Consider the following 27,169-nt stretch of genomic DNA (forward strand, 5'->3'; position numbering starts at 1 on the left):
CTTCATTTTCTTCATTTGATAAATAAAAAGATCCAAAGATCAGCATTTATGTAAAATAAAAAGCTTTTGTAAGATTATACACTGAAAGCTTGTGGTCAGTATAACTTTTGTTTTGTTTTTGGAAAGAAATTATAGAAATTAATACTTTAGCAAGGACGCTTTAAATTGATCAAAAGTGAGGATAAAGATATTTATAATTTTACAAAAGATTTTAATTTCAGAAAAAAGGTGTTCCTCTGAACGTTCTATTCATTAAAGAAACCTGAGGAAAAAAATCTAATTAACATAATAATAAATGTTTTTTGAGCAGCAAGTCAGAATATTAGAATGATTTCTAAAGGATCATGTGACTGGAGTAATGGTGCTAAAATTCAGCTTTGAAATCACAGGAATACATTACATTTTAAAATATATTAAAATAGAAAGCAGTTATTTTAAAAAGAAAAAATGACAATATTACTGCTTATAAGATTTAAAAATATCCTAGTGGCCAAAAACTTTTGACTGGTAACGTTAGTAGTCAGTATTTGCCGTCTGTGCTGTTATTATAAACTCCGCCATTTGCATCAGTTTGTTTTCTTGCAGATATTACTAAGACATCCATCCACCAGATGGCAGTATCTGTTGCTGCCATTACTTGTGACTTTAGCCTGCCTGTCTTTAATGTGTGTTTAGTGTTGTTGGCTTTTTAATGTGGCGACTCCAACGTGTGTACTACAGAGTAGTTTGATACGTTTAAAAAGACTGACAAAATGTCTGAATTGACAGAGCCTCACATTGAATCCAGTGATGATGAACTCCCAGAGGAGGTCGCCTTTGATGCGTCCAAAAGTGCTGCGCTGAAAACCATAAAAGATGCACTGGAATCAGTCAAAAGGTTCGCGAGTGAGTCCACTGGCTTCAGACACAGAGCACATGAGCTTATGAGGTGTAAACATGTTTGTTTTTTGTCTTTCAGAGAAAAGAACATACTGAAGGAGAAGCGAAAAAAGAGACAACAGCTGTTTCAAGAGCAAAAGGTAACGTTACTGTCCTCAGGATGGCTACTACATTATTACTACAAAGACACGTTTATACTTTTTAACGTAACGAAATGTTATATCTGTTGTTTTTCAGAAGAGAAAACTTCTTCCTCAAGAGCTTTTGGAGGAATTTGATACAAAACTCCAGAAGTAAGTTCTCCATCTTCTGAATAAAAACGATTTGATTCCTTAAATCATTTTGGAAACGTAATACATACGTATTCCTTCATTTTAGAAAGACAAATCCATCAATCAAGAAACGTATCAACAAAAAGGTATCAACAACGCCATTAGACATCGACAAAGGTAACAATAAAATCTCTAACCTTGTAATTTTTTGTAACTTCAGACACTTTTTTTCTGTTGGTCAGTTAAAACATTAAATGACAACTCTTTTGTAGACAAAGAGCAGAAGTCCACGCCTGAGAAAATTGCAAAAAGGTAAGAATAATAGTATGTTTATTTACACTTTATCTTATTGAAAGCGTTCAACATGTACTTATGGAAGATGTGTCTAATTTCAGTTTACCAGAGAGCTACAAAGTAACGAGGGTAAAGGATGAATCCGCTTCTAAAACACTGCAACAAAAGGCCGCAGACTTCATTCAGTCCCGCCTTTATGGACCAGGAACCCAAAGAACGACTAGTAAGTTCATGCGTTGTCCTACTCAGATCTTTCTTTTTACTGTATCTTTTAGACCAACTGAATATTCACACTATTTGTGTATATTTATCTTCAGATGCAGCCCTTCTGTCCCTCAATAAAAAAAGGGGTGCGAGCCAAGGTGCAGCTGTGAATTTTGCAAATGTAAAATTGAGTGAGTGGTGAGATCTTCATGTCCAGCAAGTATTTCATGTGTTTTGTAAAGCAACAGGCTGATCTGTCTTTATTCATTTATAGGTGCTAAACAAAGAGGAAGAATTGCAAGGACCAACAAGCATTTTATACAACACACTCTGACAAAGAACTGCTAAATTTTGAGTTCAACACATGAAAACGGTCACATCCGGAGATGGCTTCTATCATCCAGCTGTCTTTGAACTTGTGGATCACATTTTTCGAAAGGACACCTTCAGTTATTTCATACCTTTTTTCTTTAAACCATTTTAAAGAAATTACATACTTTACATCTTGTGTACAAATTAAAACTTAAAGGGATAGTTCAGCCAAAAATGAAAATTGGATAAATATCTGCTTACCCACAGGGCATCCAAGATATAGGTGAGTTTGTTTCTTTAGTAGAACACAAACAAATAATTTGAACTCAAACCGTTGCAGTCTGTCAGTCATATAATGGCAGTCAATCTACAGCTTTAAGAGTCAAAAAACATACACAGACAAAACCAAATTAAACCTGCGGCTTGTGATGATACATTGAGGCATTAAGACACAAAACGATCAGTCTGTGCAAGAAACTGAACAGTATTTATATCATTTTTTACCTTTGATGTCCAACTGTCCTAAGCGTGTTCACAACAGGCAGCGCTAATGCCTCAATGTATCATTACAAGCCGCAGGGTTTAATTTGGTTTAGTCTGTGTTTTATTTTTATTTTTTTTGACTCTCAAAGCTGTGGATCCCATTAACTGCCGTTGTATGAGTGACAGACTGCAACGGTTTGAGTTAAAAATCTTCTTTTGTGTTTTACTGAAGAAACAAAGTCACCTACATCTTGGATGTCCTGGAGGTAAACAGATAAACATCACATTTTCATTTTGGGGTGAACTATCCCTTTAACTCTGAACTTTTTTTTTTTTTACTACTGGCAGAAGATGAATGTGAGTTTAAGTTTGCATATATACTCTACATGTCAATAAATGTAAACCTGATCTAAAGATGAACAATTAATGCATCAGTTACATTGTACATAAGATTGACTTTAATAAACAAAGTAATTGACCAAATGAACAAGTCATGGTTATAGAATTTTATAAGGAAGCTGGATAGTTTATCTGAAAATGACAAACCTGTAATTACTCACCCTCATGTCGTTCCAAACCCGTACACAATTAGGGTATTTTTGATGAAATCAGAGCGCTTTCTGATGCGATGCAACGGACCCATAATTCAGTTAAATAACGCTTGACGTCACTCCATTCAAAGTAAATGGGAGGCTTGACACCGACAACCCATTTGAATGTACTATTACGGTACATTCACATGGGTTGTCGACGCTCAACAGAGGGCGTGTCTGAAGCTTGGACTTTGACACAACTGTCACATTAGGTGCGTTTCCATTACAGATTTGCGCAAAACTTTTATAAAATATTGCCAATGTTGATTAAAAAGTATAGCGAAATGACAATGTTTCCATTAACCGATGTTACGCAACTAAAACTTATTTTTTCCTCTCGCGATAAGCCATGGCAATGGATTTTTGTGGGATTTTTTTGGCTATATTTAATCAAATGTGACTTGTAAATGCGAAAAAAAAAACTTTTCCACTGCTGTTTTGCGCAATTTAAAGGGTAATGAAAACGCAGCTAGTGACAACAGCCAATCACACTTTCTTGGTGTTGCTTGAACATGATTGGCTAGTGTTTGCTAGGGTAGATTGGCTAGGGTAATTGCATAAGGCGATCTAATTGGCTGATGCCTGCATTGGCAATTTTTCAACTTATGCCGCGAGCAACGCGACGGACCCACAATTGAGTTCAACAATGCTTGATGGCACTCCATTCAAAGTACTGTTAAGGTAACACCATTTCTGGTGTCGCATGAACCGAATTGGTTAGCATCTGCACTAGGATATTTCTATAAGGCGATCTGCAAAGGACCCACAATTCAGTTTGACAATGCTTGATGTCAATCCATTCTAAGAAAATGAGAGTCATTGATGCCGACGCCCCGTGTGAATGCATATTAGTTTTCTGGTGTTGCATGAACGGGATTGGTTAGCGTTTGTGCTGGGTTATTTGCATAAGGCAATCTGATTGGCTGAAACCTGCATTGGAGATTGAAAAGTTTTCAATTTCCGCCTTGAGCAACGCAAGTGACACGACGCAACAGACCTATAATGTACTTTTATGGTACATTCACACAGGGCATCAATGCTTAGCGGAGGGTGTATCTGAAGCTTGGTTCTGACTCGACCATCATAGTGACAACAGCCAATCACATTACTTTTCTGGATTTGGTTGCATGAAAAGGATTGGCTAGTATCTGCACTAGGTATTTGCATAAGGTGATCTGATTGGCTGACGCCTGCATTGGCACTATAAAAGTTAAAAAGTTTTCAACATCTGCCGCAAGCAATACCAGTGACGTGACCATTACAAGACATTCACACATGCTGTCAATTACAGCCATTTACACGGGGTGACAATCAACAGCCAATCACATTACTTTTCTGGTGTTGCGTGATCAGGATTGGCTAGCGTCTGTGCTAGGGTATTTGCATAAGGCAATCTGATTGGCTGATGCCTACATTGGTGCTTAAAAAGTTTTCAATATCCTCCTCGAGCAACGCAAGTGACACGACGCAACAGACCCACAATTCAGTTCAGCAAAGCTTGACGACACTCCATTCAAAGTAAATGAGAGGTGTTGACGCTGACGTCCCGTGTGAGTGTACTTTTTGGTACATTCACACGGGGCATTAATGCTTGATTCGGTCTGAAGCTTGGTTTTGACTCGACCATCATAGTGATCAATTACATTACTTTTCTAGGGTTGCATGAAAAGGATTGGCTAGTATCTGCAGTAGGTATTTGCATAAGGACATCACTCCATTCAATGTAAATGAGGAAGTTGACGCAGATGGCCCTTGTGAATGTACTGTTATGGTACTGTACATTTAAACAGGGCGTCTGCGGTGATGCTTGACTGAGGGCGTGTCTGAAGCTTGGTGCTGATGTGACCATCCTAGTGACAACAGCCAATCGCATTAGTTTTCTGGTATTGCATGAATGGGATTGGCTAGCATCTGCAGAGGGGCTTGAAAAGTATTCAACTTCTTCCACAAGCAACTCCAGTGACGCAATGCAACGACCCCACAATTCAGTTCGACAACACTTGCCGAAGTAAGCGAGAGGCGTTGAGGCCATGTGAATGTATGGTTATGGACTTACAATGCCCACCGCGTACACGTGTCCGTTAAGTCCATGAGACGGTAGGGTGTCCTATTTGTCATTTTAGCTTTTAGAAGGGTGCTCGCCTTCGCCCCCTTTGCGCCCTCGATACACTTCTACCAAGCCTGCATTAGGGCAAGTTCCGCGGCAGACATCTACCCGACAACCAAAGCGGCATTACATCATGAACATGCGGTGATATGAGGGTGAGTAATTAATGACAGAATTTTTTTTTTTTTTTTTTTCAAAAATAAATATTCTGTCATTTACTTATGATGTCCCAAACCCATAAGGCTTTAGTTAATCTGAAACCGTAGAGGTTTCTGACTAGGTAACCACAATTTAAAAGATTATGAAGGCATCATAAAGGATTTAATATGATATGAATCAAGCAGTTTAATCCAAGTCTTATAGAGATATAATCGTTTAATACATACAAGCTTTACCATATGTGACCCTGGACCACAAAACCAGTCATAAGGTTAAATTTGACAAAACTGATTTATAACTGATTTAACTCAATAAATAAGCTTTCTATTGATGTATGGTTTGTTAGGATAGGACAATATTTGGCCGAGATACATCTATTTGAAATCAGAAATCTGAGGATGCAAAAAAATCAAAAAGACTGAGAAAATCACCTTTAAAGTTGTCCAAATTAGGTTCTTAACAATGCATACTACAAATCAAAAATTACATTTTGATATGTTTACAGTTGGAATTTTACAAAAAATCTTCATAGAACATGAACTTTACTTAATTTCTTAATGATTTTTGGCATAAAAGAAAAATCAAAAATTTTGACCCATGCAATGTATTTTTGGCTATTGCTACAAATATACCCCAGCGACTTAAGACTGGTTTTGTGGTCCAGGGTCACATATGCGATTTACTCTGTATACGTTTATCTCTTCACAAAACTGTCATTAAACAGTTTGATACAATTGGATTGTCTCAGGTTTTAATAAAAGTATCTTCATGTGTTTGAAGATTAACTAAAGTCTTACAAGTTTGGAATAAGATGAGGGTGATTAAATGAGGACAGTTTTCACTGTTGGATGAACTCTTCCTTTAAATATGTGATGAGACACTTATTTTGGCACTATTAATGCGCTGCATGGTGTAATCACATACTTAATACTTGTGCAACATCCGAACGCTCGCTGAAATGCCTCAAAACAGACGGGTATATCTCGTTCAACTGGGTATTTACTTTTTATTACTGAAAATGATAAGACAGTGTTGATGACAATACTGTACCATTCTCCTTGTTTTAAAAGTACTGATGATCTGAGGGATTGACTGGTAAACAAGTGGAGAAAAAACAATGGAGCAGGCTTGCCTCTCCAGGACTGGATATGACCTTAATTTCACCATGTTCCTGTCGCACATCCAAACTGCACAAAAACACAGTGCAGGCAACGATGATGAGAGGATGCCTGAATATGGACTTTTTAAAAGATGGAGTAAGAGATCGGGTGGATGAAAAGACCATAGACATCAATACAATTACAAATCAAAGTGTCCGAACATTGCATCAATCCTGCTGTGCAGTTGGCAGAGGGAGGGTGCGCTTGCACAAAAAAGGGCATAACTCATACAGCTCACACTAACGCTCTATACTAAATACCACCACTAAGGATGACTCCAGCAGTGTTAGGTTTTCTGGGTTTTAATTTTTTTTACTGTAAGATAACTAAATGTTCCACTCCTCGTGTTAATATAATTTCAATATTTTTTCTTTTTTTTTCTTTTTTAAATGGTAAAGTACACAAGCTGAGACCTGAAAATAGCAGGGTGTTGCCGCGGTGGGACCTTAATTATTCGGTCTCGCTCACTCTGCCAGCTTTCAACCAAGAACAAATATATCTTATATGCAAGTTTACTGATAATAACATTAATTATGTCATAATAATTTTCCTCATGCCTTGTAAATTAGGAAACAAACAATCAGAGCCTGCTGCACCCCCCACCCAACACCTCCTCCCCTCCCCCAAAATAAAAAAGACAAAAGGAAAAAAAAAAAAAAAGACCATAATGATTGGGGATTTTTATCTGACTTTTAAGAACCCCTCTTCCCTAATGTGTCTTTAGGCCTGGGTGAAGAGGATCCAGTCTTGTCAGAGAGCCAGGATGGGTCTGGCCATGTGGAGGCTCAGTTCATCAGGCCATGGTTTCAAAGCTGGCCCCAGTTTTTTTTTTCTTTTTTGGGAGTCTGGGATGGACTGGGATGATGTGGGCCTCGTTCACGTGGTCATTTAAAGGGATGATTCTCCAGGGGTTAGTGCAGGTAGTCATCCACTGATGCGAAGGCGCAGGATCCGCTGCCTGTGCGAGCCATGAGGGACAGACACTGAGCTGCCTGGCCGACGGCGAGTGCCAAGGGAGGCTGCTTTGGCAGGTTATGAGTCTCTGCATGAGAGAAAGAAGTAACATTAAATGATAAATGCATATGTTTAATTGTTCGGTTCAAAATTAAAGGGATAGTTCACCTAAAAATTGTAATTCTGTCATTAATTACTCACCCTCATATTGTTCCAAACCTGTAGACCTTCATACATCTTTGGGATACAAATTAAGATATTTTTGATGAAATCTGTGAGCCGTCTGAACCTGCATAGACTGCAACGCAACTGACATGTTTTAGTCCCATAAATGTAGTGAGGACATTGCTAAAATAATCCATGTGACGTCAGTGGTATTCTCATAGCTTCATAAAACTACATTTGAACCACTGATGTCATGTGGACTATTTTTATTAATGTTCTTACTACCTTTTTGGGCCTTGAACGTGGTAGATATGTTGCGGTCTTTGCAGGTTCAGAAAGCTCTTTAAAATGAGGGTCTTATGGGTTTGGAATGACATGACGGTGAGTAATTCATTTTTTTGGGCTGTTTAATTAATTTGTTTTTGGGTGAACTAACCCTTTAAGCTCTAATAAACAGTTATACAAACCACCATTCAAACATTTTTTAAAAGAAATTAATAAAAAAAGATGCATTGAATTGATCAAAAGGGACAGTTACAGACTTTTATGTTACAAAACAATCCTATTTTAAATAAATGCTGTTCCTTTGAGCTTTCTATTCATTACAGTATGTTGAAAAAAAGTGTCACTGTTTCGACAAAAATATTAAGCACCACAACTGTTTCTTGAGCACCAAGTCGGCATATTAGAATGATTTCTGAAGGATCATGTGACACTGAAGACTGGAGTAATGGCTGCAAATTCAGTTTTGCCATCACAGGACTATAGTACATTTTGAAAAGTGTTCAAATACAGAAGTTATTTTAAATTGCAATAATATTTCATAATATTACTGTTTTGACTTATTTTGAAAGGTAGTGTATATACCATATAAATACTAATACACATATGAATATAGTGTGGCAAAGTGTAGACAGTTCTTTAGTGTCACAATTTTAATTAGAGCAGCAAAATATATCAAAGTTATCAAAGAATTTGATATATTATCCTGTTGTTCCTGACAATAAGCATCTAATAGCTTAGTTTGAGGTAAAGAAGGCTTTTTTGGCTCAAATATACTGAATGCAGAGAGAGAGAAAAGAAAAATTAAAACTAAAAATTAGCACATTAACATGCATTAACATACAATTACATTTACATTTATTCATTTAGCAGACGCTTTTATCCAAAGCGACTACAATTGGGAATACAACAAGTGATTCATCCTAAGGAGGCAGTTCAACAGAGGAAGTGCTCAAAAATACCATATATCTCAGGACATTGTACAATTACATTGTAATATGTGACCCTGGACCACTAAACCAGTCGTAAAGGTCTTTTTTTTTTTAAATAAGCTTTGCATTGATATTTGGTTTGTTAGGATAGGACAATTTTGGTCGAAATACAACTATTTGAAAATCTGGAATTTGAGGGTGCAAAAAAAAAAAGGGAAAAAAAGAGAAAAAATTGCCTTTAAAGTTGTCTAAATGAAGTTCTTAGCAATGCATATTACTAATCAAAAATTAAGTTGATACATTTACGGTAGGAAATTTACAAAATATTGTCATGGAACATGATCTTTACATAATATCCTAATGATTTTTTGAATAAAAGAAAAATTGATAATCTTGACCCATACAATGTATTTTTGGCTATTGCCACAAATGTGCTACTTAAGACTGGTTTTGTGGTCCAGACCAGAGTCATATTTGCAAAACAGATTGTGCACGTGTTATGTGCCAGGATTCTTCTATAGAACTGCAAAAGTGCTAATTAGGGTCTTGCATCAAGCTTCAAGAGTTTTTCCTTAAAGAGTACATCGAATGTCCATTTTCTACATGTTGGTATGATTCTTTAGGGTCATCGTAAAATGTCTGCAACATACTTTGGTTAAAATTCTGCAATGGTCATGTAAAACAACACCCTATTTACCTAAAAACAGCTTTGTTCACAGCAACCCATTTCGGTGCTCTTTAAATGATAATGAGCTACTGCTCACCCCACCCTTTTCTTCAGTTTTTCTACAGAACACCTGCTCAACTTACAAAACATTGTCACTACAGCTGCTCGAGTGTGGAGAAAATGGCAAACAGTGCACAACTGGCTGAAAGCGGAAATATGCAAATACAGGATGGTCAGTCAGTGGTTGTGGGTGGGGCCTGAGCAATATGACATCATACTGCTCAGAAAATCAAAACGTATTGATAATTGAGACAGTTTAGTTTTTTGGGGGATTAAAAAAAAAGAGAGTGTGAATGGAGTTTTATCATTGTAGGGTGGTCAATGAGTCAATGGCATCAGAGGGGTCTTTGTGATGACTAGGCAATTCTGATTTGATCAAAGGTGGTATTTGGCCTGAGAAGTTTGAGAACAAATGTTCTAATATATGAAGACTAATGCTGTACCTACCTAATATTGCACTGTTGAGTGTTGAGCAGACAGGCTCTCTCTGGATGGAGTCTAACTGGTAGCCCACAGGGCTGTTCCATGGATCTGAATATGCCAGCAAACTGAACGCATCCTGCAAGAATGGACACAGTTGGAGGTTTTAGGATAAAGCATAAATATATATAGCACACATCTTAAAGGGATCCTATTATGCTTCTTCACTTTTTGAATTTTAGTCAGTGTGTGGTGTGTATGTTTGCATAAAAAAACATCTACAAAGTTACAAATCTCAAAGTCCACTCCAAAGGGAGATATTTAGAAAAATCCCTTAAGAACTACAAAGAACTGCTTCTTTAGACTACAGCGTTTGTTTTCCGGATGCTATGATATCACAACGTGGTCCACCAGAATATCATTCAAATAAATAAATCCTGTTGGTGGAGGGGGAGGAACGAGGTGGGGCATTGCCTTCAGCGATGTAGCATGGACAGCCGCTTCTGGGATGCAGTGTAGATAGCTTCACTAGCCTAATGCTGGAGCTGGTTTCCGGCATGTAAATAATTAAATAAATTAGCACACTAATGATCTCACAGGCTGGCGATAGGACCAACACTACTGTATCGTATTATTTACTCACCCTCCATGCATCCTAGGTGTATATGACTTCTTTCTTTCAGATGAATGCAATCAGAGTTCTATTAAAAATAATCCTGGCACTCTCAAGCTTTAGAACGGCATAGACAAGTGTTTCTCTCCATCAGTTCAAAACAAGTCGATCCATAATAAAAAGGAGGTGAAGTGAGGCCAAGTATGGTGACCCAAACTAGGAATTTGTGCTCTGCATTTAACCCATCCAAGTGCACACACACAGTAGTGAACACACACACACACACACACACACCGTGAACACACACCCGGAGCAGTGGGCAGCCATTGCTGCGGCGCCCGGGGAGCAGTTGGGGGTACGGTGCCTTGCTCAAGGGACTCACCTCAGTCGCGGTATTGAGGGTGAAGAGAGTGCTGGTTATTCACTCCCCCACCTACAATCCCTGCCGGACCTGAGACTCGAACCTGCAACCTTTGGGTTACAAGTCCGACTCTCTAACCATTAGGCCACGGCTGCCCCACATGGCTCTGGAGGGGTCAGTAAAAGCTCCCCTTAGCAATCCGATGTGTTTTTGTGAGAAAAATATCCATATTTAAAATGTAAGAATCACTTTAATCTAGTTTGCGCAGTTGTACAAGGAACTTGCTGCTTTTGGAAGGGCCGTGACAGTATTGAAACGCCTTTTAAGCTGTTCACCAATTGGGTGCAGTGGGACTGCTAACCAATCACAACACATTTTGTTTTTCGGAAGGCGGACCTTCATCCAACCTGGAACTAATCGAGCCATTTGTGCCAGCCTGGGGAGAAAGCTATTGTAATAATGTAAATTATGTGAAAAATAATGCGTTTTTCGAACCACCAAGCATGAGAGCATGTTCTAGTGCACCCCCAAAACAAAATAAAGACTTTGTAGAAGAGCATAATAGGACCTCTTTAATGTTTCTGGTCATTACCATTATGTTATGTTTTTTATACAGTGTTTTTCTAAACACTACTCAAATCATATTTGTCATTACAGGTACAAACAGCACATACATTCAACTAAAGGCAGTACCTTGAGCATCTTCTTATTGGCTGAGTTTTTGCCCCTCTCACGGCGCAAGAGTTCACTCATGCTCTGTAGCTCTCGGCCGAACTGAATCATCCTCTCAATGGCTGCCTGGCTCCCTCCGCACAACTGCCTCTTAGACTGAGCACTATCCACTTCTGTACAAAACATTTAATCCATTAAAAAAGGTACAGTGGGTTCATTTGCATAACATAATTGACAAATTTCACATGCACAACATCAAATATGATAAACAGATCACAGAAAAAAAAAAAACATTTCGACCAACAACTAATTTCCCTGCAGATACACAGGAATTTAACAGAATACTGAGCCAAATGAATGTTCTCACCCATATCTGCTTCACATTCCTCCAAGTCTATCCCGTGAGTAGAGCTGCCATTCAGAAATCCATTTGAAGAGGATTCAGACACTCCGTTTGAGAAGTGATCAACCTCCATTTCCACCTCAGCACTACGAGAAAGAGTCAACATTTACACAACAGGCTTATTTTGTGTTGTAAAGTTACTATGTTTCTTATATAATTTATCCTTCGGAATTAAAGTTGGGATGAAACAGAATTTGTGACATAACTTTTCTTCTGTATTATGATGTACATCTCTGTGACTAACAGATTATTGGGTAAAAAGAGCAGGGATTTGATCTTTTTTTATTTATATGTGACGCTGCACTCAAAAATGAATGTAAGCCTGCTGAGGGGAAGATTTTAAGTAGACTAAAAGATTGGAAAAGTCTGTAATTTCACTGAGAGTTACAGTTTAAATATACATTACAAGGTCAAAAATTTGTACAAATAATAAACATACACAGAGATGAATTGCTCGCAATTATGTCTATAACATGCATATGCAACAAAGACATACCTGACAGTGGTCTGCTGGCCCCGGCTGCCATTCAGGACACCAAGCTCAGGACTTGGCATGGTAGGCGGACATGACTTGTGACTGTGGGCCGAGGTGTGGCCTTTACTTGATGAAACTCCATTACAGTAATTACTATCAAAACCTGGAGAAAGAGGAAAGCACAAATGATCAGTGAGAACATCTCCTATTCATGATCAACAAGCCATTCTCGTCTAGAATTAGCCTTGATTTGAAAATGATCTAAATCGGCAGTTTTCAACCTTTTTGAGTCCAAAGCCCCTGTCTTTCCAAGACAATTCTGGAAGGCCCCCCTATCTAAGCCAACCTGTATTCTCACAACTTCATAAAATTATGATTGAACCACTGATGTCACGTACTACTGTAATGATGTCCTTACTACCTTTCTGGGCCTTGAACGTGTCACTTGTGTTGCTTTCTATGCAGGGTCAGAAACTCTTATATTTCATCAAAAATATCATTATTTGTGTTCTGAAGATGAATGAAGCTCTTACATGTTTCGAATGACATGAGGGATTTTTTTTTTCACCCATGCCCAAGTAATTAGTGGATATAATACATACCTGTCTGGTAGGTCTGGGAGCTGCTGGCTTTGTGAACCGGGCTGTTGAAGAGGCGGGGGGAGCCTGGGTAACTATCCTGTGACTTAGGGCTCCTCCCACCGAGACACCTGACCTCACTGTCAGTGCCATTCACCATCTCAATGAACTGCCTGACTCTGGAAAGAGAGATGCAGATACATTATGTGTAGGGATGTAACTCAATACTATCATGGTCACATGACGATATAAAACAATAGGTCTTCTGGGCACAAAGTGTAATTTTTTAAATATATTTAAACTACTTGTTCTCACATAAAAGATCTTTAAAATTGTGTTTTGGGCCATAATGCTTTGGCACAGTATCTGTCAAACAAACCAAAAGCACAATTTGGCTTAATCTCTTCATCAAGTCGCTTCACTGCGCATTTCAAAGCAAAGCGCACTTAGTTCAGCCAATCAGCTCGTGATCCAGTGTTTTCCGCACCTCGGAACTGCTCAGTTCACAGTGAACTTGTCTATTGCATATGCTGTGAGTTTCGCTTGCGTTTGGGAACACAAAGGCCACCAGTTATGCATTATTTTCATGGCAGATGATTACAGAATTTCACTAGATTTGTAGTAAGATGCATTTTTAAGCCATTTCTAAGCCTGTTCTCACTGAAGTTGGAGTTTTCCATCAAAATATAAGCTGTACTACTGACAGCTGCTGGTTTAAATGGGCAACATTACTGCAGTCCAAATTCAAAATCTCTCTTTCAAGTGTAGAAATAAGTAGTATGGTAATTTCCCTACTGTAGTATAAAAGCAAAAATAATATACCTATAAAATATTCATTTTCATTTATTTTACAGTGCAGTTGATTTACAATATATGACTATTAAGGATTAACAATAATATAAGATTGCTGTTGTTATTATTATATTGTAATTTGTTTGGCTTTCTAAAACACCAGTGTGAATGTAATGAGACAGTATACCACAAATAAAAGAGGGTTGAGTCCCCTTTAAAGTTCAGGTACAAGTCAATTCACTGACATTTTTCTTACTCAAGTTTTCTTTGTTAAGAACATGGGTTGGAGCTCCTAATTTTGAACCCTCAAAGCAAAATTTTTTAAATATCGCAATAAAATATCGCATTGTGGACTTCATATCGAGATATTATTGTATCATGACATTTTGAGATTGTTACATCCCTAATTATGTATATAGCATCTTTACTTAAGATGTGACAATTCATTTAAGATGAACACATCAAACTTACTTCAACATAAAGAGGAGGTCTGGGTTTCTCTCTAACAGACTTGGGTAAAGTTGTTGAGTGGTCTCTATAGCCTCTCCCATTCTGCCGGACAGGACCAGCTTCTGGATCTCTGCAATCACAAATGTAAAATCATTACTTAGCATTGAGTTGAGAATGTTCAACCCTGAAAGCATGCTGACATGCACTGATGAATCATTCAGATTCATTCAGTTCAATCACTGGACCAGAAACTGCCAATTTGATGTCATGTTGACTTCAACAATCAGACAGACCCAAAATAGGACCCTGATAAGAGTCTGAACAGCTGGTTTGTGTTGCCTGTGAAGACTCACTCTGTCTATTTTTGATAGAAGCAAGTTCCTCATGTACGGCCTGGTCAGTTGATTTGGCAAAGGCCTCAGCGGTGGCACAGTAGCTGTGATGAACCAGATAGGAGGCCACCATTCTAAAAAGAGAAAGCAAATAGGTCAGAATCCATTCATTACCTTTGGAAAGGTTTTGAAAATTAGACACTGGTAAGTACTAATCTTACAACAATACTCCAAATCAAAAGTACTCACTTCTGAATCATGGCCTGCCATTCTCCTTCTCTCTCCCCAATGGGGAAGCGGTCAATCTGGGCTTGAATTTTGGTTCTCCATTCACGCATGTAATCCTCAATATCAAAGACAAACGGATGCTGCCCAAAATTGGCGTCCACGACCTCCCCTGGGGTCTGTAGACCCACTGTGGGATACAGGTTGGGCTAAAAGCAAAATAAGCACATTTTATTAAATGTGGATTATGGTTACTGGCTAATTTAACAGTTTTTTTACTATTAATAATGTGTATGTAAGCACAATATCTAAAGACATTCTTATAAAACAACTGAGATTAGCTTAAAAAATGATGGAAAATGTTCCTCAGTTTAATGCGTTCAGAATGAACATCATATTTTAATCTGATTTCAAACCAAACTAAACCAAACTATATAATACAAATGTTGCTTATCGGTCAGGCCAGGGGGCAGACACATATTAGTCATTTTCTGAAGCTTTCTGAAGAATAACTCTTCAACTGGGAGGGTCTGTGCTCATAGTCCAATAGAAAGAAAGGTCAGGGCTGCTAAACTGACATACTTCACAGAAGTACTCAGAGTAACATGAATGCTGGTCACCAGCCAACTGTGTTTTCTGCTCAATGGATTATTGTTTTAGCCCCAAACAGGCCTCTGTTCAGTTTGCGAGAGAAATTCTGAGAGGCTGTCAGTCCAACATCTTGAATGATGAAGAAAGGAAGGAAAGACAAAACAATGGCAAAAACCTTCCTCTACAATATCTAAAAATATTACAATAGAATGAAAAATATATAACTGATCAATCACCCTACGACCTTCTAGCAAAGCAAGACAAAAACATATCTATAAAGCTACAAATGATGCATCACTGCAAGTTCAATATTTAGACAACACACTGACAAAATGTAACTTTAACAAAACATGCATATAATCTGAAGAAGCTATAATAAACTGTAATGTAAGAAGACTGTAATAAACAATAAAAATATACCACCATTTAAAAATAAGACGTTTTTAAAGGAAATGCTTTTATTCTGCAAGGATGCAATAAATTGATCAAAAATGACAGTAAAGACATTTAAAATTTACAAAAAAAATCTATTTCAAATGCTGTTCTTTGAACTTTTCATGCATCAAAGAATGATGTAAAATAAAGTATCATGGCTTCCACAAAAATGTTATATGGCACAACTGTTTTAAACATTGATAATAATAAAAAATATTTATGAAGGATCAGCTTTGCCATCAGAGGAAGTAATTATATTTAAAAATATAAAGAAAACATTTTAAAATGCAATATTTCCTAATATTGCTGTTTTTACCATATTTTTGATCAAATAAATGATCAAATCAACCGCATACTTTTGAATGGTAGTGTATATTATAATATGGCACTAAAATCTTAATTTTAATCCATGAGGTGATTAAGAAAAAAAAAAAGACTTACCGGTAAATCTGTAAAAGCTATCCCTGAAAAAAACAAAAAACAAAAAAGAATTGCATTAATATTAAAGTGAATTTAAGATTTAGATATGAAACTGAAAATATAATACATGTGTTAATAGCCAATGCTTTATACCTCCTACTAAACATCCTAAATGAAAAAAAATCTATTCTTAGAGATGTGGACATGATATTAAATTGTTCACTGAATTGATCAGTAGTAAAGAAAAAACAAATAACAACAGTTTAGTTTAAAGGGATAGTTCACCCAAAAATGAAAATTCTGTCATTAATTACTCACCCTCATGTCGTTCCAAACCCGTAAGAACTTTGTTCATCTTCAAACACAATTTAAGATATTTTTGATGATATACAAAAGCTTTCTGACTCTTCATAGACAGCATCATGACAGATGTGTGTGCTCGTAAACAATGGAGGGTCAAAAAGCTCTTGGATTTCATCAAAAATATCTTGTGTTCCGAAGATGAACAAAGGTCTCATGGGTTTGAAACAACATGAGGGTGAGTAATTAATGACAGAATTTTTATTTTTGGGTGAACTATCTGTTTAAGACAAATATTTGATGTTAATGTGCAATTCAATTGTTTACTACCTAGACTGTGGCCATTTTTTGTGTAGAAACAGGTATTGTTGATGAGGTTCACACAGCAGCCAATCACATCGCCTGTTGTAAATGTGGGGCCATAGGGCTGCCCAGTGCCAGATGAGCAGAAGGAGTGGCCGTCGTCGCCATGATATCCATATGAGTGTTTGTCCCATCCTAAGGGCAGAACATTGTACACATACAAGTGATTTTTTTAAAAACAATGAACCACAAAAATGCTAAGGAAAGAGCACGAAGCTCTTTAAACCCTTATCTCCCTGGCAAGCTGTAGTCTCACAGAGGAACCACCCAGTGTCTGTGAGTGTCAAAAGGTGGAAGATCAAGTTAACATGCCCACTGGCTGCATCTAAATTACAAAACCTGCCCATATTGTGATCATAGACACTGAACAACATAGACATGAACAACCTGAAAACATGACATAGCTAATGTGTTACTAGCAATAAAAGTCCAGTGACTTCTGAATCCGAAAGCAGTTTTACCTGGAAGTCTGTTCATGTTGACACCTTGAGCTGACAGGCCAATCCCCATGTACCTGCTCACAAAAACAACATTTATTTGATTAAATTTCTGCTTCAGAGAAAAAGTACAAAGAAAAGTACACTCAGTAACTTTTTTCTAATTACAAAAGTTTTATCCCTAAAGAAATTAATGACTAAAAAATGAGATCTACACGAGACTGGGTGTTATAGCATCACTGATAACTTTTATATTTTGCATTTTCTTATTAATTTTAGTCTTCTGTTAATCTTAGATTTTGTTTCATTTTTTGTATTTAGTTTTAATTATTTTAGTACATCAAGTTAAACTAAATATACAGTTGAGGACAATTATTTACCAAAATAAGAGGGATCATACAAAATGCATGTTATGTTTTATTTAGTACTGGCCTGAATAAAATATTTCACATAAAAGACATTTACATATTCCACAAGAGAAAATAATAGTTAAATTCATAAAAATGACCCTGTTCAAAAGTTTACACTTGATTCTTAATACTGTGTTGTTACCTGAATGATCCACAGCTGTGTTGATAGTTAGCCGCTGTTCTTAAAAAAAAATCCTTCAGGTTCCACAAAATTTTTTATTATTTTTTTTTTTTTAGCATTTTTGTGTATTTGAACCCTTTCCAACAATGACTATATGATTTTGGGATCCATCTTTTCACAACTGAAGGGATCATATGCAACTACTACAGAAGGTTTAAACGCTGATGCTTCAGAAGGAAAAACGATGCATTAAGAGCCGGGGGTGAAAACTTTTGAACAGAATGATAGAGATTTTGTAAATTCCCTACCGTAAATATATGAAAACTTAATTTTTGATTAGTAATATGGATTGCTAAGAACTTCATTTGGCCAACTTTAAAGGCGATTTTCTTAATATTTTGATTTTTTGCACCCTCAGATTCCAGATTTTCTTATAGTTGTATCTCGGCCAAATATTGCCCTATCATGACAAACCATACATCAGTGGAAAGATTTTTGGATTAATAAATCAAAAGTTGGTCTGTGAATTAATTCAAATCGCGATATTGACTAGTGTCTGTGAAAACTGAAATGCAAAAAGACCGTTTTAATATGAATCCTGCATGTTCCGTTTGCCTCTGTATGTATGAATGGTGGAGACACATTTTATTTTTTTACTACACTCATACTGAAGCAAACGTGAAGCTCCCGCTAATTTTTGGCATTTGCATCTCACATGAACAGATAAACTCAATCTCCAAAGCTGCTGTGAGTTTCACTTTTACGTTTCATTTGAGAAAACTAGCATCATATCATACTGTACACACAGAAACTTCACGGCAACCTGTCAAAATAAAAGTACGGTTTAACATGAAACAGAACAATATTAGTCCTGTATCACTTTTGTACAGTATAATGTAGGTGTTTATATATTCCCATTTAAATAATTTATATAAAACAATATATATGATAAAAAATAAATATTACAACAAGATTAACCACTTAATTATTATTTAAACGTTTTAAACTGAATATAATTTTTCTTCCATGTATTGATTTTAACAGTAAACTTCTGTTTGTTTGCCAAAAATTAAAAGGGTTTATTTTTCATTTGATTAAAAATAAATAAATGTTTATGCTTTTTGATTATCAGAAAAATTAAAACACAAGAATTTCTAAAAAAAAAAAAAAAAAAAAGCAAAAGATTGTAGAGCCCTCAAAATGTTAAAGTAGAGAGTTTTGGACTTATTTTTCCACTGAAATTAATGTTTTCGTTATTACACAAAGTAGGCTAAAGTACCGGGAAAAAAGTAACATGGCTAATTTATTTTATGTTGTCTGTTTTAAAAACAATTTTACTACAGTTTTGTTTATTAAACTTAATACTATGCTATTTCATTGGGAAATGTTTTATTAAAAAAAAAAAAAAACGCAAATAAAATCGCAATCGCAATATTCGTTCAAAAAAATCTCAATATGATTATTTTGTCCATATTGCACAGCCCTACTTTCCGGTGATGTATAAATCTTAATTTAAAAAAAATTGACCCTTATGACTATTTTTGTGGTCCAGAGTCACAAATGTTACATTGCCTCATAAACAAAAAATGACTGAGTGCACCTTTAAACTTTTTCCTTCAAGTAATTAAAGAAAATACTGAATCCTTCACATACCCATCTCGTCCTTTACTGATAATTTTCACCTCGAAGTAATAGACCCCGCAGGCAGCTGGAATAGGGTGCGTTGCACGGACAGATGCCGCATCTTTCGGGGTCTTTCCATGACCTGGATGACATAACACAATCATTTACAACTGCTAATGGTTTGTGTCACTCACAAGGAGCACCAGAACATTTGTAATGTTATAACATCGCCAGAGGTCGCCATGGCAAAAAACACTTAGCAAAATAATCAATGTTTTTGCTGTGAGAGCTGTACACTTTAGGCTGATGATATTTTGCCTGGCAACAGCAAAGACCCTTCACATTTGCTTTGATATTTAAAAATGGCAGTTTATTTTATGTGAATAAGCACTGCTGTAAATTTGTGAGTTCATATTCATTGTCATTTTTATTAGCAATGACCAACAAACCAATGTCAGAAATTAGTTTAAAAATTATTTTTTATTGTTAACTGTCAATATTTGTCCCCAAAATATATCTATTTATTTTAAAAGGCATGTCATCTGGCATAAGTCAAATACTTCTTTTAAATCTACTATTTAAAAAAAAAAAACTCAATTCTGAACAAACATGGCAGTTTATTATAAAAATATTGTACAAGATAACATAAACACAAAAAATAACTGTATGATATACTATGTAGCTCTCTACTGTGTATCATTAAGTTTGATTTTGATGTTTTGGGCTTGTTGGAAGTGTTTTCTTTATTTTGATGCAATAGGCTCAACATATAAAGCCTATTGCATCATATTTGACTCATGAATTACTAAGGCGTCTAATTGACGAACATAATCAAAACTTTGCTGAAAAACCTGTTGTACAAAATAATCTTTATGCTTTCTGCCCTCAGACTGTTTTTTTTATGAAAAAAGGGTTCTCAAAATTCTAAAAATATCTTTAATGATTTTTATAAAATAAACATAAGAACCGTTTTTAAATCATTAGTAATATTTCAAAACAAACATTTACTGGACTGGAGCAACTTCATTATTACTTGATTATTTATACATAATTGTTTTTAAATCATCATCAGCATCAATTATCATGCTGTTCCTGTTGAGGAACATTTATTTGTACATCAATCAATGTTTTCCACAAAAACTAAAACTACAGAGTACTGATCATAAAACTAAGGATTTAAATATAATCTTACAAATACATATTACTAGGACATAGAGTGTGACAAGTGATATGTGTGACCCTGGACCACAAAACTTAAGTAGCATGTGTATATTTGTAGCAATATAGAAAATAATACACTGTACAGGTCAAAATGAACAATTTTTCTTTCATGTCAAAAATCATTAGGATATTAAGTAAAATCGGGTTCTGTGAAGATATTTTGTAAATTTTCTACCATGAGTATATCAAAACTTAATTTCTGATTAGAAATATGCATTGTTAAGAACTTCATTTGGACAACATTAAAGGTGATTTCTTTCAATATATATATATTTTTTTTTAAAGACTGCAGGTTCCAGATTTTCAAATAGTTGTATCTCGGCCAAATATCCTATCCTAACAAACCATACATCAATGGAAAGCTTTTTATGCAGCTTTCAGATGATGTATAAATCTCAATTGCAAAAAGTTGATCCCAATGACTTGCTTTGTCATGTAGGTAATTAAAAATGTTTTTTTTTTCTGATTTACATTACAAGCTGTCAGAATTCCATCTTACTTTTCATATAAATAACAACTACACCAAATTGAACATTTTTGCTCAGTTTGGGCCTCTAAATAAAACAGTGTATGAGCTCCATATTCTCACTATATCATACTATATGGGCCATAACAGCCTGGTGTATTAAATACTACAAAAAATAAAACACATATAGAAAATTTTTAAAATAATTTGTCTATACATTTAATTAATTCCATTGTTATCTGACTAGAGTTTAATATGTCAGGCTTTTAGTCCTGAACCCTTGATAATCAGACTCAAACAAGTAAATAAATTCATAAGCTTATATGTAGCTTGTACATTTATTAAGTCATCTTGGCCTACTGGTAATTTAAGGCAGTCTACCTGAAACCTACCTGTCGTCAGCAGTGACTGGTCTAATTAATTCTGTGGCCTACCTTTATGACTCAGCTGAGGGAAATGGCAGACACCTCGCTGGATTACAGAGGCTTATTTAAAAACTAAATATGGTAATCGAATTATACGTATATTACAGCTTTTCTTTATCTGCAGAATTCATAGTACATACTTGCGATGGCAGAAAACCTGCCCCTGCAGATAAACACACACAGGCCTTGCTGGAGCTTCTGCGTCAGGCTCGATCACTAACGTTACCTACATCAGCATGCGTGTATTAAGACATAGCCTTTGTACGCAGATCATGTTGTCAAAAGAGCTGACAATGACTGCATTTCAACAGTGAAACTCCATACAGTAGGTGCTTCCGGAAATGACTGAAGCATCTTTATTGCTCGCTACTGAAACTTACCACATCTCCTTGCTACAGTACACGAACTTTATACCTTCAAACTTAATGCCTGTATCATTTATTTTTAAAGGGTACATGTCACGCATATAAACACACACACTGTAAAGCGTAAAACATCATATAAAAACAGTCGTTTTATTATTGGACAATGGTGACTGCTAGGAATGGTGCTAGATAATGCTAAGGGAGGCTATTTTTATTCAAACATGTCGTCTAAGCAGTTAGTTATTAGTAGTCAAAGTTTCTAGTTTGGTAACATTTGGTAGATTTACATCGGTTAATGTCCTCGATTGTGTCTCTAAATCATTCCTGTTTCGTAACCATTTTAGCAGTTTGTGTGCCTAAAAATAGGTTTGGTTTACAGACAATGAGTACGCAGAAGCTAACACAAGTGTATTTTTATATCATTAATCAGAGGTGCAACTTGACACGAGCTAACCTGGCTAATGCCTTGACCATTTAGCTGGTAAACAACTTGGTGTTTGTGTTCATCTGCTGCTGTTAGCCTTGGTTACCTTTATAGTGCACCCGGAGGTTGTTTTGAGACAGGCCGATGTAGCTGAATTTGTCTTTGGGGCTCCAGGATCTTGGCAGCGGGGTCTCCTGCTCGTTGACGGCCGGGTAAAGGCGTCTAAGCCGCTGGTTGAGCTCTTTTTCCTGCTCGTTGAGAGCCAAGTCTCCGTGAACGACAACCGACATCAGAAACCCACAGCCCGATGACGGTCCTGACATCGCGATCCGATTCCTGCCGTCGATACCAACAGCTTGCCAGCTATCTTTAGCTGGACAGCTTTCTAACAGTGTCCAGTGGCTCAAGCGACCACTGTCAGACACCACAGGAGAAGAGCCGCTGAGATTTCGGGGTTGTTTTATTCGCTAGCCAGCCAGCTAACTGTGATTAGCCCGCAAACAGCCTCTCTGGTAGAGTTAGCAAGACGCTAGAGAGAATTAATCACGCCAATACAGCGAAACGGCAGCTTACGAAATCATAACAGACATCCAGAAAGTTGATCCTTGTTATTTAAGACGACATTCAACCGATCGGACAGACTAAATTGGGGAAAAGGAGCAGAAAGACAGCAGCAGAGGGAACCCCGATCTTTTGTTTGTTGTTAGTGTGAAATCCAGCGATCTGATTGGCTCTCTCAAGGTCCAGTCATACTTCCTCGAGCACTTGGTACATGACTAGACACGGGCTACCAATAACATGTCCTCCTTCTCACTTGGCTTGTTATCCAGAGTTGAGATGGCTGTGACAGTGACAATATATTTGCACACTTACATATACATATATATGTATATATTACATATAATAGTATTTGTTTATTTATTTAATCATTTTCATATATCATGGGACAATGCAGGTTAGAGTTCCCTTACAATTTTTTCATTGACCTCCACTGAGAACATTTTCTATATCCCACACCTAAAACTTAGTATTTCATTGTCCATGCAACATCATTTATGAATGAGTGTTTTAGTGGTGTTTTTGTAATTTAACATATGAAAATTATTAAACAAATTACAGACTTGGTCAGAGCCAGTGCGTTTATTCTTGTTTAAGCAGCAGCAAAACATTTTTCTGAAACACAACATAAAACAGTTTTTTATAAAAATGTAAATAGTAGTGTTTTCCTACAAATCTTCACATTTGCATGAATAGTTTATCAAGATCTGATGTTTTGATTTTCCAATTTACACATGAAATACAAGCTTCATCTAATGTCTTGGTCTTCCCATTTGTTTTGGGATGTAAAGTACTTTTTTTGTGCTAAATGTACAGAGTGCATACTCCAACATTCCTGTGATAACCATTAATGGTTCATTCATAACTTTGTCATGAAGGGAAAAAAACATATGCAGAATAGTTAAGACATGTTCAGACAGGTTCATGCATCACATGCATTTGTGTTCCAACTAAAACATAGAAAGGTCAAACTAACAATAAATGATTGAAATATGAAAATATGTGACCTTGGACTACCTTTATACATCAACTGAAAGCTGAATAAATAAGCTTTCCATTGATGTATGGTTTGTTAGGACATTTGGCCAAGATACAACTTTTTGAATCTAAGGGTGCAAAAAAGGTGAAATTTAGAGAAATGTTGCCTTTAAAGTTGTGCAAATGAAATTCTTAGCAATGCATATTAATAATGAAAAATTAAGTTTTGATATATTTACAGTAGAAAATTTACAAAATATCTTTATGGAACACAATCTTTACTTAATATCCTAATCATTTTTGGCATAGAAAATTTTGATCCTTACATTGTATTTATTGCATACATCTGTAACACTTTACAGTAAGGCTCCATTTGTTAACATCAGTTAACTCATCTAATTAATTCCACATTTACTAATACATTATTAAAATCAAATGTGTGTTAAACTATTATTTAACAGACCTGATAGAGCTAACAGTTGTTTTTATTAACTAACATTAACAAAGATACCATACTAAAACAAATACTATAACAAATATATAGCTTATTGTTAGTTAGCTAATACAGTGATAGTTAACCCAAAAATTAAAATTCTGTCATTAGTTACTCTACCTGTAAGACCTTAATTTGTCTTAGGAACACAAATTAAGATGTTTTTGATAAAAATCTACTCTCCAAAATGGTGCTAAGGTGACACAGAGGAGAATATTGTTAAATAAAGTTATTTGCACAACAAAAAAGTATTCTCGCAGCCTTATAAAAATTACGGTTGAACCACTGATTTCATGTGATTGTTTTGTCAATTATCTTGGTAGGCCTATCTTTCTGGACCTTGAATGTAGTAGTTGCATTGCTGTCTATGAAAGGTCAGAAAGCTGCAGATTTCGTCAAAAATATCTTAAATTGTGTTCTAAAGACGAACAAAGGTTTTACGGGTTTGGAACGACACGAGAGTGAGTAATTAATAACTGAAATTTCATTTTTGGGTGAACTAACTTAACTAACTTTAACTAATGGGACCTTATTGTAAAACATTACCCAAACATTCAATGATTAACAAAGTTATTGCATGTTAATTATTAAGACAATTAAAACGTACATCAGTGAACCTAGAGTAGGCATAGTTATTGAACTGAACATTTCAGGCACTTCAAGAAAAGGCACATTTAACAATCAGACAGTTATAAAAAAGATGCTATTTTTAAGTATACTACAATAACATTGATTCATATGATGGCCTACTAAATTAAATCTGTGCACTTTTATTGTTTGTATTTCAGTTCAGTGTACATTGTTTATCCAATAAACAATGAGTTTCAACAAACTGGCAGGACCATTAGCACATCCAATCATCGTATATATATCCACACACAACAGTTACACTTATTGCTTTGGTCATTATGGTGGTACACAGTCCCAAAACTCACGGCACAGGCATTGGCAAAGGCCGTACACCATGACGATGAGAAGACTGACAGGTACCAGACTGACCATCAACACCCCCATCGTGGTATTCTGCATGATTAGTAGATAGACCCCTAGAGGCAGCGAGCTGAAATACAGCAGCCCCAGAAGCCAGACCAGGATGCGTGCTGAAGTCTGGCACAGGAGGGCCGCACAGTTCCACACTGTCCATCTTTGAGTAACGGAGGCCATGGAGTCCTGGCTGGAAGAGCGGTAATCCCTACCCGGCTCCTGCCGAGGCTCCATAATGGTGATCACCACGTAATTGGAACGAATGGAGGTGGGAGAAGCTGAGGCAGAGTGTCCCACCAGGGAGCTGAGACATCTGGGACTGAGGAGAATCTCGCCTTGGTTGGCATTAAGGTTCTGATGCTTCCGAGTCTGGATGGACAGCAGTGCCGACACCAAGTTATACTCATCTGGTAGACTCTCCACGTCTTCTCCGGGAAGCTCTGTGATGTAGCGACAGAACGGACAAACTACTGTGTTTGGAGAAGATTCGCCCAAATCAAGGATTTTTGCAAGGCACTTGGCACAAAGACAGTGGCAGCACTTGAGGACCTTGGGCCGTCGACTTGACAGGCTGTAAGCGCAGTAGCAGATTTTGCATTCCAGTTCCTCTGTGGTGAAGCCACCCACCACATCCTCCGGGAACTGTCTCATCATTTCTCCCTCTTCTCAGCGCTTTCTCATCTGCGGGTTGTAGTCAAAGCTATGTGAGAACATGGTTGCTGTTGGGCCACTCCTGGTGTCCTGTGCAGAACGGGGAAGCATCGCCTATGCTGTGCCATGGTGGCTCTGGACGGGTTTGTGCTGAGGAACATTTCATGCAGTGTGTGGAAGGGTGGGGAGAGGCCACCACCGAAAAGATAACTGTTAACACAGCAGTAGAGAACAAACACTGTGGCAACAAAGCAGGCCCTGTAAAACCAGGGCTGGAATTTTCTAGCCAGGGCTTTTGTTGCTACTGAAATTCAGTCCAATTAGTGGCTCCACACTTCTTTCTGGTACACTGTGCTGTTTTTGCTTGCTTGATGCAAGGTTATTCCAAATAAAAAGAGATTATGTTTGACTGAAATCATGTTAAGTTCAGAATATACAATAATATCAAATATTTTAAATGTATTTAAAACTTGTTCCAAGCTGTAATTTTGAATACCAGCCAGTTCGGAAGTACACAGTTCACTGTGCAACATCAAAAATTAGGTCATTGCTGTTCACTGAGTCTGTCTCTCAAAGGCAGGTATTACTGAGATTGTACCATGTAACATGAGGATGTACTTACATCTGATTTGTATTTATTTCCAAACATAATACATTTTATATATCATGCATAAAATCATTTTAAGGCAAGACACCATAAGAACAAACTTTTATTAGATTTCAATTTTAGTATATACAGTTGAAGTCAAAAGTTTACATACACCTTGCAGAATTTGCAAAATGTTAATTGTTTGACCAAAATAAGAGGGTTTATACAAAATGCATGTTAATTTTTTATTCACTACTGACCTGAATAAGATATTTCACATAAAAGACATTTACATTTCCACAGCGGGTTTTTTTTTTTTTTTTTTTTTGTTAAGTGATAGTTCATGAGTCCCTTGTTTGTCCTGAACAGTTTAACTGCCCACTGTTCTTTATCTTTTTAACCTTTTCCAACAATGACTGCATGACTTTGAGGTTCATCTTTTCACACTGAGGACAACTGAGGGACTCATAT

At 36.5% G+C, this 27,169-nt stretch overlaps 3 protein-coding genes across 3 annotated transcripts; 1 reads left to right on the forward strand and 2 right to left on the reverse strand.

The window, feature by feature from the left end:
- The first annotated feature begins 701 nt into the window (after positions 1-701).
- On the forward strand, positions 702-2,934 carry nol7 (nucleolar protein 7). Its single transcript, XM_073849681.1, has 8 exons — positions 702-877; positions 959-1,019; positions 1,117-1,172; positions 1,258-1,328; positions 1,424-1,463; positions 1,547-1,668; positions 1,763-1,840; positions 1,924-2,934. Exons 1-8 carry the CDS (start codon positions 753-755, stop codon positions 1,995-1,997), a joined length of 627 nt encoding a protein of 208 aa, XP_073705782.1. The 5' UTR covers positions 702-752; the 3' UTR covers positions 1,998-2,934.
- A 3,350-nt stretch (positions 2,935-6,284) lies between these two features.
- ranbp9 (RAN binding protein 9) lies at positions 6,285-23,164 on the reverse strand. Its single transcript, XM_073848687.1, has 14 exons — positions 22,552-23,164; positions 19,575-19,686; positions 17,415-17,467; positions 16,921-17,088; positions 16,312-16,334; positions 14,869-15,053; positions 14,641-14,753; positions 14,309-14,417; positions 13,070-13,224; positions 12,489-12,630; positions 11,957-12,078; positions 11,611-11,762; positions 9,971-10,082; positions 6,285-7,505 (listed from the first exon to the last, which is right to left on the reverse strand). The coding sequence occupies exons 1-14, from the start codon at positions 22,766-22,768 to the stop codon at positions 7,375-7,377; spliced, it is 1,794 nt and encodes a 597-aa protein (XP_073704788.1). The 5' UTR covers positions 22,769-23,164; the 3' UTR covers positions 6,285-7,374.
- A 526-nt stretch (positions 23,165-23,690) lies between these two features.
- On the reverse strand, positions 23,691-26,511 carry rnf182 (ring finger protein 182). Its single transcript, XM_073849805.1, has one exon. It carries the CDS (start codon positions 26,110-26,112, stop codon positions 25,381-25,383), a length of 732 nt encoding a protein of 243 aa, XP_073705906.1. The 5' UTR covers positions 26,113-26,511; the 3' UTR covers positions 23,691-25,380.
- Positions 26,512-27,169: the final 658 nt, after the last annotated feature.

This window comes from Garra rufa, chromosome 10, assembly GCF_049309525.1.
Source record: "Garra rufa chromosome 10, GarRuf1.0, whole genome shotgun sequence".
NCBI classification, from domain to species: domain Eukaryota; kingdom Metazoa; phylum Chordata; class Actinopteri; order Cypriniformes; family Cyprinidae; genus Garra; species Garra rufa.

Coding starts and splice junctions, on each gene's coding strand:
- ranbp9 (XM_073848687.1), bottom strand. CDS start 22,768: ATGTCAGGACCGTCATCGGGCTGTGGGTTTCTGATGTCGGTTGTCGTT. Junction 12,631..13,069: donor CTCCCAGACCTACCAGACAG/GTATGTATTATA, acceptor CTCTTTCTCCAG/GTTTTGATAGTAATTACTGT. Junction 11,763..11,956: donor GGAATGTGAAGCAGATATGG/GTGAGAACATTC, acceptor TGTTTTGTACAG/AAGTGGATAGTGCTCAGTCT.
- rnf182 (XM_073849805.1), bottom strand. CDS start 26,112: ATGATGAGACAGTTCCCGGAGGATGTGGTGGGTGGCTTCACCACAGAG.
- nol7 (XM_073849681.1), top strand. CDS start 753: ATGTCTGAATTGACAGAGCCTCACATTGAATCCAGTGATGATGAACTC. Junction 1,464..1,546: donor CCTGAGAAAATTGCAAAAAG/GTAAGAATAATA, acceptor GTCTAATTTCAG/TTTACCAGAGAGCTACAAAG. Junction 1,669..1,762: donor AGGAACCCAAAGAACGACTA/GTAAGTTCATGC, acceptor ATTTATCTTCAG/ATGCAGCCCTTCTGTCCCTC.